Source organism: Lutjanus erythropterus, chromosome 18, assembly GCF_056507025.1.
Source record: "Lutjanus erythropterus isolate fLutEry1 chromosome 18, fLutEry1.hap2, whole genome shotgun sequence".
Lineage (NCBI taxonomy): Eukaryota > Metazoa > Chordata > Actinopteri > Lutjaniformes > Lutjanidae > Lutjanus > Lutjanus erythropterus.
This window is the reverse complement of record NC_139334.1, coordinates 16118290-16134991: the sequence shown is the minus strand read 5'-3', so window position 1 is coordinate 16134991 and position 16702 is coordinate 16118290. Positions and strand designations below refer to the sequence as shown.

The 16702-nt window shown below is 42.0% G+C and overlaps 1 protein-coding gene across 1 annotated transcript in view; it reads right to left on the bottom strand.

Moving 5' to 3' along the window:
* Window positions 1-7681: 7681 nt before the first annotated feature.
* Window positions 7682-16702, bottom strand: part of pacrg (PARK2 co-regulated) — a 172299-nt gene continuing 163278 nt past the window's right edge. The window contains exon 5 of the mRNA XM_084742973.1: window positions 7682-7842. Coding sequence (XP_084599099.1) covers window positions 7682-7842 — 161 coding nt within the window. The remainder of the gene's footprint in view (window positions 7843-16702) is intronic.

Genomic DNA, 16702 nt, shown 5'->3' with positions numbered 1-16702 from the left:
CCAACAAGTTCTTCTCAGAAGAGAAATTGTATCTCCTCTGCAGAGCCATCATGAGTAGACTAACTAGATTAATAACTAGAAAAATAAATAAAATTTAGTTGACTTTTTAATCTGTAATATTTTGTAACTTTTTGAGTTAGTGAACAATGTAATGTTTTGTAGCTAAAAAGCAAACAATGTACATTTTAACCTTTTTGTAGCTAGTTATCAATGTTATATTTTGTTAACTTTTTTAGCTAGCTAGTTTTTTAGCTAGCTAGAGGAGCTGTTTTTCCATGATTTTCTATTTACTAGGTCCTGATCAGATTTAATTTTCATTTATTAATTTTAACTTGGATAAGCAAGCATCTCCATATTGATTAAACTCTATTTTTGTTTACATCAATAAAGTTGGATTTACTAAACAGAGATTAGTTTTTTAATTGTGCAACAGAGCTCTGTTTAATTTTAATTCTAGATTTACCGAAATTAAACCTAGTCTTAGCTTAAATTTATGTTTGTTGTTGCAACCTAGAGTAAATCAGGATGTGAGATTTTAGCAGACTTTATTAATAGTTAATGGGTTAGGGTTAGTAAGGGTTAGGTAATCTTATCAGAGAACTGCGCAAGGAAAAGTGTTGGCGTTATTTCTCCACTCTTGAATTAAGCTTGCGAATCAGACACCTGGCATATGGAGAGGCAGATAGATAAATCTCCATTGTGCTGTCCTGTCTCGCACATGCCCAGTAGCTCCGTGGATGAGCGTGGAGTCCGCCAGGCAGACGTGAACAAGACGAATCATTCCCAGGGGGGCATTTATTTCTGTTGCACAGCACAATCCCCCCATTGCTGGTCCTAACAATCTGCCTTTTGAGACTATAACATCGGAGTAAGAGAGACAGCTCAGCAGAAGAAGGGACAAGAGGAAAAGAGGGAAGGAAGTGATAAAGGGGAAGACAGATGAAGACTTGCTGAATGCTTAATAAATCCTCCACTGTACACGGGGTTACAACATGCGACACGCAACCCTACTTTGATCATATTAAGCATGACCCACATGGATGAGTTGTTTGATTTTCAACACACAACGCGGGGCATTTGCATTCAGCTTGTTTGTTCTGATAAGGGAGCGTGGTGATGTTGTTAAGTGCCAGTTGTCGCCTCAATTCTCTTGTGATTTTCACATGTGAGGGAAAAACCAATAACCATGTGGTGGAGTTTGTAGCCTCCTCCCCACCACCACCACCTCCTCCTCCTCCTCTTCTTCTTTGGCCTCTTATTCCTCTCTCTGCAGCTGACTGCTCCTAAATCTCAGGTCTGGCCGGAGCTAGACAGCTCTCTCTACCAGGTGACACAACATCCCACTTCCCTCCATCCATCCATCTCAACACGGCCCACACAGCCTCTCCTTCCCTTCATTTCTCTCGTTGCTGGATTCATCTTGGGCCGCTGGTGCTTGGGCGCGATGGATTTCACTGTCTTCCTCTTTATTCAACATGTTCTCTCTCTCAAACACACACATACCACAAACATTTTCATGCTGCCTTTCCTCTTCTATAATTGTCTCTTTCTTCCTTCTTCAATCTTAGCCATTTCCCTACTTTTCTCAATCTCTTTTTTCCCCACCGTCAACAGAAAGCTATCGGCGTGTTTGTGTAGCTTTTGTTGCACAGCTCACTGCAATACAAAAGCCTTTGTTGGCCTGCCACCACTGTGATGTGGTGAGACGGAGATGCACAAGGACAAACTTGAGCTCCGTGGAGCCAGCTTTCACAAAGTCACTGTTCATTCCCAGATAACGGCTCAACCTGAAGGCTGGAGTAGTTGGTGGGGTGTGAGCCAGACACGCATGTAAACACTTGTCTGCATGGTCGACTGTGTTGATCTGTGAGGCTGTATGTGTTCTGTGTATACATCGTCTCATGTCGGTGCAATGCTTATGTGTTTCCATCAGTGAAATGGCTTGCATGTGTTCCTCAGTGGGAGTTATTGCTGGCTGCGGGGCAGTGGCAGCTGTTGTGAGGGGCTGAGCTGGCTAGGCTAATAATAACCCCCGCGAGCTGACTGAGTGCCCACAGGCCCCACATCGTCTAGGGTTGACCCCTGGAGTCCAGTTGCAGTGGAGAGTGAGGGTTAGGCCAGGTCGTGGATTAGTGGAACGCTATTTGACCCCTGTAAGGACAAAGGCAGGTGTGAAGGAACGTTACACACTCAGGCTGGATTTTACCAACAAGACTTAATCTTTAAACCTAATGAAATCATGGTTTAATCTGAAAGTATGTTGCACCAAAGTTTTTAACTATCCTAAAATGATGAAATATTAATTTTAAACCTCTCTTTCAAATTCGTTTTTTAGTCTAAACCTAGATTAAATCTAATTCTGTTGCACCAAAACTAAATTAAAAATTGATCTAGTGTTAAGTTACACTTGAGGAGGCTCAACTTTAAAATAGCTGCCTTTTTGAGATAGATTGTGCAAAATAATCAAGTACCTCAAAGAAAGTTAAAGGGCAAACTCAACACAGATAGATTTTATGATGTGTGTCTTCTTTCTTTCACTTAAGTTGATTTGTTAAAATAATCTGCCAGTTGCTGCCAGACAGTCTCTCTTTTTCTTACTGTGCTATTGTCTGTTTTCAAATCTTTTATTATTTGGCCATATCGCTAAGTTTTGTAAAGTTCAAGTTCTGTGTGTGTGGTTTTTTTTTTTAAGAATAATGATGATAATACCTTCTTATCTTGTATGTTTTCATCATGTCTAATATGCTTTTATATATATAATTCTTCCTTATCTTGTATGCTGTTTTATGATTTGTCATGGACAGTGTGTCTTTGCTTTTAATTTTAAGCACACTGAGTTTACACCTGCCGTATTTGCCAGATGGAAAATACAGCAATATTGTACTGCGACTTTAAAAGTGACATATTTCACCAAAAACTAAACAACCTGGGAAGCGACCAGGATTACTAAATGGCAAAAATTATTCCATGTTCTCCATATTAATGTGACAACAAGGAGGCTCTGTCATCTAAACAAGACAGCGACTGTGTGTCCCTTCACACAGAGTCAGTCGCAGCCCATTAGACAATCACTTCTCCTATTCTTACCCTTCAAAACAAAAGCTCCACATCTGCACACTGTGTTGCTGCTTTACCAGCTGCTTGATCCGTGGTGCTGATGTGATCAGTTGCTCCCGAATCGCTAACAAGATTTTTGGAATTAATTCATTTTTTGGAATGAATTATTTATTGTGTATCGTATAGTTGTTAAAATTATGCTTCAAATGTACAAATGTCATACATCTAGAAACACTGATCTGGATTCATTCACTTTAAACCTAATTTAACTCTGAAGAGCAGAATTAATCTTAGATTAAATGAATCTTTGTTGGTCTCAGTGGTTACCGTTGGGGATGTAACACCCTAAATGTACCACTTTGGAACCTGTGCAAAACGTGGTACATAACGTCATTTTACTAAATCCAGTTAGCAGTGAGTGTTACTACAAACAAACTGGATGCACGTAGGAGCGGTGTAACACAGCAGAAACACGATCAGCAAGTTTTCTACCTTCACTTCAGAGCCAAGGAATGTTTAGCAAATCCAGAATTTCTTTAATCCCTCAGTCCCCTCTAGGCTGGGCACAAAGATGTTACAAAATGGCTGAATAACATGTTAGATCAATACCATCGCCCCCACGTGCCATCAGGCAGATCTTTCACAATAGACAAGAAATGAAAAAAAAAAAACAACCTCGGAAATCCTCTCAACTGAAAATAATAATGTGGCTTTATCTGCGACAGATACTATCTGCTGTAGGGAAGAAGTAGAGCATGATGTTATAACCTGTGCTCTATGACTGGAGGAAATACTTTGAATGGGAAGCAATTTATTTCCTTGTGTATGTTGGGGCCCTCGCAGTCACAAAATGATCAATTGCTCATTATGACTAAGGGAAAAAGGTTAGAATATGATGATCAGGACAATTTCTCCTCTATGCTACATTTGTTTTTGAGGCCTTTTTTTCATGTCCGAGTACAAGGCGAGATAAGGGAGAAAATTCAAGCAATGTCATGCTTGGTCTTTCCGGCCTGTAGGTCTGGACCAGTCAAGCGTTGATGCCTTTGATAAGCCAGATAACCTCATTGGCTGCCTCCATTCCTGTTCATTTCACAGTTCACTCTATTACTTGCATGAGCAATTACATCTTGATGTTGTTGTTTGGTATTGTTTGCCATTATTATGTGTGTGTATGTGTGTCTGTGTGCTTAGGCTCGTGCATGTGTGTGTGTGCAGCTCTTGATTGGGGACCATATTCTCCGATGTTCCTTTCCAGACTGTCACCTTTCTTAATGAGCTTCAGCGGGTTCTCGAAGAGGTCGAAACGGACACCATTTAGCATTTAATGCCCATTAGCGCCTGTGATGTGACCTAATTGAGCCAAAGCAATCAGATTGCCTGGCCCTTTAAGTGCAAAGAAGTGAAGTGAACTCTGGGTAATTTCTGTGCATTATGGCTTGTATGACATTGTATGCTAGCTTGAAGCAAAAGGCTATGATGAACAGATGGAGAGCTGGGAGTAATATTTCTGACGAGTCCTGTTCTGAAAAACAATATCTGAAGCACAAAAGCATGACAAAAAAAATTAAAAAGCTTAAAGGGATAGTTTGGAGTTTTTGATGTGGGGTTGTGTGAAATACCTTTTTGAGAGCCAGTGAATTACCTGCAGTAGATGCTAGTCAACAGTTTGGAGAAGCAGAGAAAAGCACTACCATGGAAGCAAAGCTTTGTGCTGCTGTGGACGGCATCAGCAACAAAATGTATTTAACCACCTAAAAGCTTTTTCCGGCAGGAAACAGTCATTATGTAAGCCAAATATTGTTCTTTGTTGCTCAATCAGAATCACAGAGCAAAGGCGTAGGTGGTCTATCATTGCCTCCATCTATTACACTTGGGTCACTCTGCCTGCATGTACCTGTGCATGACGGCTACATTGCTGAATTGCTATTATTTGCATGCCTGGTGGTCAGACAGCATTTCCGCTGCAACGCTGCTCCTCTCAGCCTTTATTTCAACATTGAGTTTGCAGAAGAGTTCGGATATTGAAGCTGTAGTGAAAGGTGTCACGTTGCTAGTATGATATCAATATAACAATCACCAGATCATTTTCACTGGGCATTTTTGCTGAGAAGCATGTGGAAAAAATAGGCGAGACCCCAGATCTCTAGATGAAGAGTGGCTGCAGGTGTGCGTGTGGCAGCTCTAACCTGTTAATATGTGCACTGAAATAGAAACCAACAGGTTTGGGAATGCATGTGTTCACACAACCAATGTGACCCAAAGGTTACTTTGTGTTATAGTGTGAATCTGAATGAATCCTTCAAATCACCAAGGTAAAGTAATACATTGACTATCAGAGAGTACCTCATGTAACCCACAGTAACCCCACTTAAAATAACCTGAACTATCCCTTTAACAAAAATGTTCACCATGTTTCACTTTGTCCTTTTTTTTTCTAGTTGTCCTCTCTATCTCTAAGCTTTGCTGACCAGCTGCTAGCCTGTGGCTCAGTAAAATTGGACAGGTGAAGCGGGACAGCGGGGCGTCACTGATACAGTTCGACAGAACCGCAGGCTGTTGAGAGTTCGATCAGCTCATCGAATGAGAACAGAGAAATTGCACCCCCCTTTTAAAGCAGTTCATGTCCCTGTGCTGTTGCTATATTTGTTTTATTATGCAGCTGCACTTACTAAGATGAAATGTGTGTTTTGCGTTGAAAGGGGACCACAGTGCACCTCCTTTTCGTCTCTCACTGCACAGATCAGGCGGTAGGCAGAGTGCAGCACTGCCGGGTTCAGCAGCGTGGAACAGCTATTCAGTAGCATTCTTTTCAAGATGTGCTGAGGTTGAAATATGAGCATTATGAACCTGTCTTCTAGTTGAGAATAGATTCCTCCGCAGGCCTGTAAAGTTGCTTTTGCTGGAGACATGACTTACAATAAGAGACGGTGCAAGTGTCCTTGTGAGTGTCAGAAATCAATTACGCTATGTTTCCCCTGTGGGTCGCAGGGTTGTATATGTATATGCGCAAGTGCGTGTCTATGTCTGTGGAGGAAATACGGTTTCTAAAACTTCTATTGTGTCTGGGAAGAAGTTTCCACTGTGACTTTAAAGCAGTAGAGACCCTTTCAATCTGCACAGTGTGAGAACACAGAGTTGGTTACTGCCTGGTCTGAATAAACATAAAAAGCATGTAAGTTGTCATGCACAAAAACAGTCACAAACAAGCCCATATGCACACCAAGATGCAACGCTAAGATCACTGTGGGGAATTTGAGTTCAAAGGATGTTAACCAAACGTGTGTGTGTGTGTGTTTATCTAGAGGAATGCTGTCGGCCATCATTCCTGCGCGTCGTTCCCTGCGTGTTTAGACAGGCTCTGTCTCCAGCTGGGTTTGTGACAGAATGGGTACAGTGGTACAATACAATACAAAACAGCCGCGCAGCTGTGAACAGAAGCAGTTATAGAGCAGGACAAAACACAGTGCAGATGTACAACATGGACTTTATGGGCTGACACAGGAAAGACAGGCCTGCATCACTGCAATCTCACTGAACTGCCCTAAAACTGCATTAGCCCCTTTTTCATTAAAAGCTTTGAAGTGCTGAGACAATGGCTTTAGATGTTCATGGTTTCAGCACAGGAAAACAAAGTCATTTATATAGTTTATATAAATTGCAGCAGCATTGTGGCAAAACGTTGTCATATGAGTTCTGCACAGACCCTGCAGGCTTGAAAGGTGGCTGTAAAAAAGATGTTGAAAATGTTGCAGGAAGAGTCTGAGAAGTTTCTGGGGACCTGTTGACACTTATTCTGCCTTGAAATCTTGTCACCATGCAGCGATATTGACTGTAGCTGGCATAAATCAGGGTGTGTGCAAGAATCCTGCAGTTAAATTGAATGCTTTTTAGGACCTTTCTAAAGACCATTTAACTGTGACACTGTAAAATAGCACAATTAAACAGTTTGTGATAACTCCTTGGACCACTGCATCAAAGCAACATAATTCATGTCTCCAGTGCAGGAACTTTCCCCAGGTACTAGGAGCCAGTGCCTGTCTATAAGATATTATGACACCGGAAAATGGCAATTAAGGCGTTTTTAATACTTTTAAATTGTCAAAGCAAAGAACAAACCATTTACATTCATCATTCAAGCATCACATTAAGTGTTTTATAGTCAAAAGGGTAACATTTCCAAACTGCAAATCAATAAAAGTTTGAAATCTGAAACATTTTGAAAACAGTGCTTGTCACATTTTTCATCTGTTGCACATCTGTTTGAAATGAGTCACTTCTCAGCTAGCTAAATAAATCACTAAAGTAATGACAATAACAATAACAATACATGACTAATGTATTAAACAGAGGTATATTTAATATGGCAAATTTGTTCTGTCACTGCTTGTATTGGTTTTAACAAGTTATAGTGATGAATTCACAGATACAGACAGACAGAAGACCTTGTGACTCAATGACTGTGAATATAATCAAGGTTTAAAAGCATATGCTAGAGAACAGATATGATAAAGACAAGGATAAGATAACAGTATCATTTAGAGGTGGGGGCAGATAAAGAAGGACTCACAAAGAGGTAAAGAGTCTGTACAACATCAGGGTGACGCTCCCCCCCCCCCCCCCTTCACTTGCTCATGCAGGACTGATAAGTGGGCACCATATATTTGATGTTAGCGTAGGCGTCTTTTCCTCCATGGCGCTCAAACACCTCCAGTGTCTCCTGGATTAGGTCACCGACGTTCTCTCTTTTCTGGTAGCCGTAGACAGGCTTATCTCCAGGGCTTTCTGGGGGCAAAGAAACAGAGACAGACAGACAGAATGAGGCAAAACACCTCAGCTCAGCCTGGGGTTGATGTCAGGCCTCACAAAGCACCACCTGTGGCCACGCCGCGCTGCTTTGCTGCAGACCGAGTCGGCAAATGCCATCTTTCCATCTGACTTCCAACCCAACAGATAGACAGAATTTAATTTACTCCTCTTATGCCGCAGCCAGTTGGGACCGAACAGCATAAGAGTTTTTAAGCGTTCAGCTGAAAGTTTAATGAGGCGGCCTGCGGAGAGGAGAGCAGCGTAAAGGACAACTGAGTTAGTGACGGCTCCGCTGTTGCACAACGTTGCGTTGATGCACACGAGGCATGAGCACTGACCTGGAGTCCACAGGTATGAATGTCTGTGTGTGGAATCAAACGCTGCAACATAGAACAAACTCAACAACATCAAAGTTACTTGTGTGTGTATCTTCTTGCATGTTTCAGGCGTTTGTGCACATGTGTGGTAACTGACAAATAGACCCAGAGAGCATGATACACTTGTGACCAATCACAGTACAGCAAGAAAGCTGCAGGAGCTCCCCTCCCTGAGGACACACACACACATACACACACAACCACACACACACACGGACAGTGCAGTAAAACACACACAATTGTACAACAGAGCTGGGGGAACTTGTTATCGAAAAAACATTCCTGAGGTGTCCAGCTTCCACTCCTTCCTTCTTCCTCTCTTTCACCAGCAGGCACACTTAACCACACACACACACACACACACACACACACACACACACACACACACACAGATCGTGACTTTATCAGCACACAGCAAACTGCCAATCTCATGCCACTGCACTGGGGGCTCAAAACACTTTTCAGAGGGAGGTAAATATAGAGAGGAATGAGGCACACATAGACACACACACACACACACACACACACACACACACACACACACACACACACACACACACACACACACACATAAATACAAACACGCACACAAGACTTCCAAGTTTGCTTGCAAAGAAATTCCTGTTCAACTAAAATATCCTACAGAGAAACTGTGGATTTTTTCTTTGGACCATAAAATGAAATTTGACTCATACAAGAGAAGAGAAGAGAAGAGAAGAGAAGAGAAGAGAAGAGAAGAGAAGAGAAGAGAAGAGAAAAAGAGTTCAGGGGTCTCATCACAGAAAATTTTCCCAGCTGCTTGTCTATTTTAACTAATGTTTCAAACAAGAAAAATCTCTTCTTCGTATTACATGAGCAATTCCTAAACTCATGGCTGTGTCCTATCTTAGAACTTCGTATTTGTCTCTCACTTTAACACATCCTAACTACAACTGTATACTCACTGTGTCAGTCGGCTCTGGTCCTGTCGTGCATGTATCTGTGTACATGAGACCGGCTGTATCCTTGACGACGGCCGTCTCACTTCACTTGTCACTAGCTAGCTATGATGGAGGAGAAAAGACGGGCGTTTAATTTCAGCTTTGAAGCATTAATCGTGTTGGTGGTGGAGAGAAAACCCCACAAACCCCACCAATTTGATTGACGCAGCACATTCATCAAATTTAAAAATAACTGTCTTGGCTGTCGATATATATATACCCATTAATACTGTACACGGTCCAGGAAATTTAAAGCGGCATCATATGGTTTGAGTAGCCTTTCAGTGATAATATTTTGTTGTTCCCTATCTTCACTGTCATTGCCATACACACCTAACAATAGTAGTGCTATGATTTTTGTCACTTATTTTGAATTTAGGACAGGGTTTATGCCATCCTAACTTAAGATTTTCACTTTGGACAGTTCAGTTAACTTAAACAGTTAAATTTCTATCCTGAGATATATTTTTTTCTCCTAAATGGAGTTAGAAAACATTTTTCTGTAATATGAAAAACCCTAAATGTCACATAAAGTGAGATGAGAGAAGATTTCAGACTGAGGAATTTTCTTTAATGAGGCTCCAGACTCACATAATATATGTGGTGAAGACTTTTTAGGAGTAATAGAAGGTATAAAGTGTATTTTTGTCAAAGCAGAAGTCATCACTATATTTACAGTGAATTTTTTTTTGCTGAGAAACAAAGTGTCTTCACTCAGACTTTTCTTCTTCTCCTCAGAATATAGAGGACTGATAGAGAACATCATGTGAGGTTACTCTTTGACTTTTTTTTTTAATAAAAAGTCACCTCAACATTTTATCCTATTAGACCTTTGTGTTAAATGTCGCCAATATTGAGCGCATGAAATTTTGAGTGAGCTTTGAAACCAAAATCTAATCAGGTCATCCTTGAGTCTGAGACATTTGTGCCATGACTGAAGTAATTCCCTCAGGGCATTCTTGAGATAACGTGTTCACAAAACAACTGTTTGTGGAACAGGAAGTGAAGTGCTTTAGGGATTTTTTTGAAGCAGAAAATACAGACTGGATTTTGTCCTTTTCTTGGAGGGACTGTTTTATTTGTTGATCTTCTTTTTGCCCACACATGAACATTAATACACATAGCTGAACTAAGAATGATCTGTGGTGGTATTCAGTTATTTGTGGGCCTAAACTAAAAGCTTTTGGATGCATGTTCTTGTTAGGTATTGATCTAACTGGCACCCTAAGCAGTCAGTCATACCATTACAATGGGATGACCATGCAGAGGTATGTACAAATGTACAGACACAGGGACCGACAGACAACCTGAAAACATAATGCCTCTGGCCACATCTGTTGCTGGTACAGAAGCACAAAGAAGAAGACTAGTTGAAGAGAAGAGTGTATCATGAAGTGTACCTGTGGTGTGAAAAATTAACAGCAGCACTTTAAGGGGACCCTTCAGCCCCTTCTTTCACTCCTAATTAGACCTGAAGAGAGAAGGACACATTAAACCTCTCTCCAACTCCTTCCCAGCACTCCATCCTTTATTCTTTCTCAATCTTTTCTAATCTCTCATCTTCCTTGACAGACTCAACCTTCCCTCTCTGTCTCTCCTTGCCTTTTCACCCATCCATGGCCTCCTCATTAAAACACAAAGGGAGCCAGTCCCATAAAGTGGGCTGTTAAGCAGTAACACGTCTATGATCTCAGTCTGCCGCACTTGCTTTCTGCTCAGGAGTCGCTCTCCTGTTTTACATGAAAGCGATAGGGGAGAATTCTCCAGCCGCGTTTTGACCACTGGTTAGCCCAGATGCAGTACAACTTTAACAGCTTTGGCTTTATTTAGCAGCTATTTACTGTTTTTTCCCCTCAGAGAAACAGCAACAATAGCTGCATATGCTCAGGAATGCAGCCTCTAAGAACAGGCTCTTGTTCTGTATCTAAACCCGTGCTATTTTATTCTGGAGCTGGCCACAACATAGATGCCTGCGCCCTACTACTTAGCAAAATCTTAAATAGCATCTAAAATGCAGCCATCTGAGCAATAAAAGAAAAAAGGCGAAGCAATCAGGAACGCAGTGTGCTGTGATGTGTGTAGCTGGGGCGGGAGAGTGGTGAAAACTAAAGAATAAAGTGACAGGAGTCAGCCGGGTCACTCGTACAGTCAGTTTCAGCTCTGTGCGTGTTTTTGTTTGTGTGTGTGCGTGCATGCATGTTGGTGTAGGTTAAAAAGCCAGGCCTGTGGAGAGCCACCCCCTGTTAGAGTGAAAATGAGCAGCCAAAGCCGGCCCAGAGGGAGAGCTTGGCCTTCAAACTCGAGAACACGGGGAGCCAGGGAAGAGGTGCGGCTTGGGAACCAGCAAAGCTCAGACCCGTTTACTGGGGCCTGGAGGGGGGAGCAAAGAGGTCCTGCAAGGGGGGAATTGTTGCTGTTGCTACACTGAGACGTTTCAGCTCCTTTCGAGTGCATTTCCATTGCCGAGCTGCTGGGAGGCCAGTAGCATCAAAAGCAGGAGGCCAGAGGAATTTGCAACGATTCTCAATATTTAAAGAGCAGAGAAGGGAGAAGTGTGTTTAAGGCAGGATGGAGGGAAAAGAAAGGAGGGTGAAGAGGGGGGTGTTAAAAGCTCCCTCTGCAAATGTCCTTCAGCAAAATAACTTCTCTTTTTCGCACTTCTTTTTCTTCTCCCGCCCCCCCCTCCTGTCTTTTTTTTTCTCTCTGCTTTCGGCAATATCTGCAACCCTGGGCAGACAGAGAGAAAAAAAATCTTTAAAAACAATCATAATAAAAACTCCCGTCCTGTGAACAGAAGGAAAAGGGGCCCTAGCAGGAGTGTTCCTCTGAGGAAGAGGAAGGGTCGATACAGATGCAGACAGAGGAGGATCCTCGGTGCAGCGACATTTGCTCCACAGAAGGTGGAGGAAGAAAAGGAAGGTGGCACAGAACAAGAGCTTTGTTTCTGCCTTTCATGCTAAATCCCCAGGATTGGAGGGGTCTTGAGCACACAGACCACAGAGGTGAGGTGGATAGAATAATATCTATCTATCTATGTAATGAGGCAAAAACTCAAGAAAACTCAAAAAACAAAACAATCTTAATCTATCATTAAGGCAACAGGAGGGGCTGTGCCACTCTAAGGCTCTGCTGTGATTTCTGCCAAGCCACACCAGACCAACACTAAACTCCACACAACAACAGCTGCAGCCTTCCTCCTCCTCCTCCTCCTCCTCCACCCTGCTCTTTCTCCATCTCTCATTCCCCACGGTCCTAAACAACCTGTCTTCCCACATCAAGCTGAAGACAAGCAGTCACAGATGCAGGCAGCGCTCGGCATTCCCTCCAAACTAATTTCAAAATATAGAGACGGCAGATTTTAAGGGGATATTTACTGCACTGTAACACCCCCCCCTCCCCACCAGTCTTGAGATTTCTGACTGAAGCATGATGTGTATGCTGTACGGCTATAATCCCCTCCTCCGCCAGGGACCGGGTGACACACACTGCAGCAGCTTTGGGAAGTTTAGCTCCAAATTCCAGAGCTGATTCAACATAATATCAACCCACCTACCATTGTTTCTAATCAACTTAGCCCTGATTGGGGAAGTTCCTAATGAAAGCAGCTTAGACAGGAGGCCCCCCAACACAATAGCTCTTTGATCATAGCAGCCAGATGCAGAGGAGAATTGATGCATGTGAGACCTGGGCTTTCAAACAAGGCCTTTGGCCTCGCTTAAAAAGGGAAATGGAGGAATGCAGGTTATGAGTGCGATGGAGCAATTCGAGTTCCAGAAATACTTTCTGCAGAAGTTGACCATGGCTGCACAGCTGAGGGTGTTAGGAGAGGGCATGTGTTTTCATTCTTTCCTTTCACCAGCCACACACTGATAACCCTCCATCCTCCAACCCAATTTTTTCAGTGCTCTATATCAGGAATAGAACACACTGTACATAATCTTTTTCATTTAAGCAACATTATCACAACGGCATTTTTACTATTTGTTGCTCCTACAGTTTCTTTGTGCAATTCACTTATACGCTGTTGTGACAGCTGTACATGTGCATCTGTTATGATTACATTACTTATGAACTGTTTTGCCCACATCAGAGATCTGCTCCACTGCAGACCAAGCTATTGCATTTAACGGGCAGACTGTCTTCCCAGCTGACAATACACGCAAGACTCCAGCAGGACGTGGAGAAGCGTCGATGATGTTTCATGCATCAAAAACTAGTGGGTTGACATCTTTGTTAACACCAAGCCAAACATCAAACAACTGCAACAACACAAGACATACTAGTCCAGAAGCCCAGCTCAGTGTCTGTCTTTCTTGCAATGCTTTATTTCACAAGGCTCTCTGCTACAACTAAAATGCAATCTGACATTTACTGTTGTGCAGTGCCTCTTGCCTGGTCACTGTCTCTTTTTCTTTTCTTAGTTTCCTCCATCCTCTCTGCCTTTGCCATGATGTCTGTTGAGGCTACTGAGCCTGGTTGAATTGCCCACTTGCCCAGTTCCAGTGCCCATTACGGCTCTGCTCCACACCAGCATTCCCAGCTGGATCCCCACTGATTTGGGCCTGAAAATCTCCTCCTCCAGGTGGTCCAGAGGTCCTGTTCTAGTGGTGTAAACACCAATATTCTCCCAGTCATATGAGTCCAGTGCAGGCTGAGTCAGCTAGCTGGACAACTGACTGGGCTAGCTAGCTGTTGCTACAGTTAACGCTTACTTTAGCAACAATTTAAGCTCTGTAAATCACACAGAGTTGAGGCAGAGCAGCCGGAGAACATGTGAGGAAAACCAGAAAACATTTACTCCATAAAATATGATCCACTTTCACCAAAATTAGTCACATCGTTGGTAGTGTGTGACTTTGTGCTGTAAAGCGTTACGCCCTGAGATCATACCCAGCAACCCAAGTTACATCGTGCAAGAACAGGTGTTTGGGGCACAGAGTGGGAATCACAAAGGCACCATTCTCCCTATTACAAGTCAGTGTACCATCAAAATGATTTTGAAGCTGTTAATTCAAGGCAAATAGTTGACATAATGCAGCTTTAACATACTTTAAATACAGTATATACACTCTTTTGTGTATATCAAGGTTTCTTGGTATCTGTCCTTGTTTCCACTACTGTAAAAGTTGATATAGAGTTTTTATTACCATTAGTCTTATTCATAAAAGTCTAAGTAGATGATTTTTCTTCTCTGTCAGCTGTGGGTATGTTTTTCCCCAAGACTCAAATTAATTTCATTCATACTATCTTTTTTGTTTAAGCTTGAAAAGACTAATATACTTTCTGTGCTTCTTCTTGAAAACTGTAGATGGATACACCAAAACAAACAAGACACACAGCCTGAAATACTCAGGGTCAAGAATATACTTTTTCTTTCTCATTCACTCTTGTGGAGTGTGGAATTTCATACAGTATGCAAACAATCACTGCAGTTCTCTTCTCTGATGGCTCTCCAACTCTAATAAGCATATTTTTTTTAAAACTAGATTCTCATAAATAAAATCAAACTTAAGCCTTGAAAATGCACATTTAACATGGATTCTGGTGGTGTGATACAGTAAATATAATCTAGATGTACTTATGTGGATACTATGTGTGAACCAGACCATGAGGAAAGAGAGGAAGGAGAGGAGCTTAGTGGTGGTGAGTGTGACAGAGGGTGTGTAGGTGTGAGGAGGTGGTAGGGAGTGGATGCGACCACTGGAGGAGGCCTGTGCTTAACAGCAGGTCTCTAATTAAAAGGGCCTCACAGTTGGGCGCCAGGCAGGCCTCTCATAAAGAGACACACTCTGGCAGAGAGGTGGGAGAGACCAGGTGTGTGTGTGTGTATGTGTGTGTGTGTGTGTGAGAGAGAGAGAGAGAGCGATAGAGTGTTTATGTGTTAGAGCCAAACCACAGGTGTCTGCGAAGCAACAAAACAGAGTGAGAGAGAATATCCTCGCAGTATGTGTGCATGCATCTGCATGAAGAGGTTGTTTTATATTTCTCTTACACAGCTTTGTTGAATATGCAATTCTGATTGGTCAATTATGGCATAAAGTGTGTTACTTCTGAATAGCAGACTGTTGCTATGGGCATAGATCTGTTCATAGACTGGAGGAGCAAGGAAATCATTTATTAATAATTAAAATACATTTTTAAACTAATATTTTGGATCAAATAATTGACATTTGAACAAAGTAGCTGTGTAGTAAGCAGCATAATGCACAGTGAGCAGGCCATTATAGTAAAATAAACTCCTTCAGGGTGATACAAGACCCCTCTGTTTCATGTCAGGGTCCTGCAGCACCCTGTCAGGGTTTATTTCATTTTAATGACCCACTCACTCACTGATAACACAGATAAACACCAATGCAGATAAACACACACAGAGTGTGTACTTGTGTACATTACATTACATGAGATGAGGACAGAAAGCATGAGAGAACAGGTGGAACAAAGGAGACAGGATGTGATGCATGAGTGTAATGGTGGAGGTAAAAATAAAAGTAAGTATTTTTAAAAAACACAAAAGCATTAACAGCAAGTTGCCCTCATTCAGGAGAACGCGCCCTTTTAGAGTATTAAATTATTGATGCGAAAACAGCATTTTGTTGGTTGATCCAGGTGTTTCTTAGTCACACACACTGTGGTTTACACTACAGCAATGCATCATATTTCTACTAGCTTATTATACACTTTTATGCCAAATCTGCAAAGGAATTGATAGTTGCTGTTTTAAAAATAGATGTCGGAAATAACAAAGAACATTTTCCTCTGACAAGAGGAAGAAAGCAGTAAAAATATTGAGTCTCACAAAATGGAAAAACTCATGTAATTTGATGCCAAAAATGAAGTCTTGGCATGCAAAAATGTGGAAATATTCAGCAGTCTTTTAACAGGGGTAACTGGGGTTAAGAGATGTGGTCATCTCTTGAGCTTGTCAGTAAAATGACAATATCTGGCCTGGTCCACCTTAAAGGTCAGTCCACCTAAAGACAAACTATGCATGATAGACTCATACGAAAATACTCCTCTTTCTCCGCTAAATCATCACCCATGTCCCACCAAAAGTGTGTGGTGACACCTGACTCTGCACCGGACCTGCCCTCCACCCATGCCTTCTTATTTTGTCATGATTTTGCTGTACTCAGGACTCTTTACCAACCCAAAATATTGGTATTTAACGTCCTGAGAATGAGACTGAACAATCAGCTATCTTTCTGGTGCATTTACAAACAGCAACTGACAAATCCTACTTGTTCTACCTTTGAGTCTGTACCACAGTTGTTGCTAACTTCGGGACAACCTCCCTTGGGTCTTCAATAGCTAAAACATTTATTCTCCGACAAATAGCTTTAAATGTAGACACACTGCGGTGCTACATTCACAGCTGTAACGTCACACATTCTCTCTCTGTGTCTTTCTCGACTGCACACTCACTAATAGCTAAATTAAAGCAAATTCACGTTAAATAAATACCATTAGCAGCACTGTTTT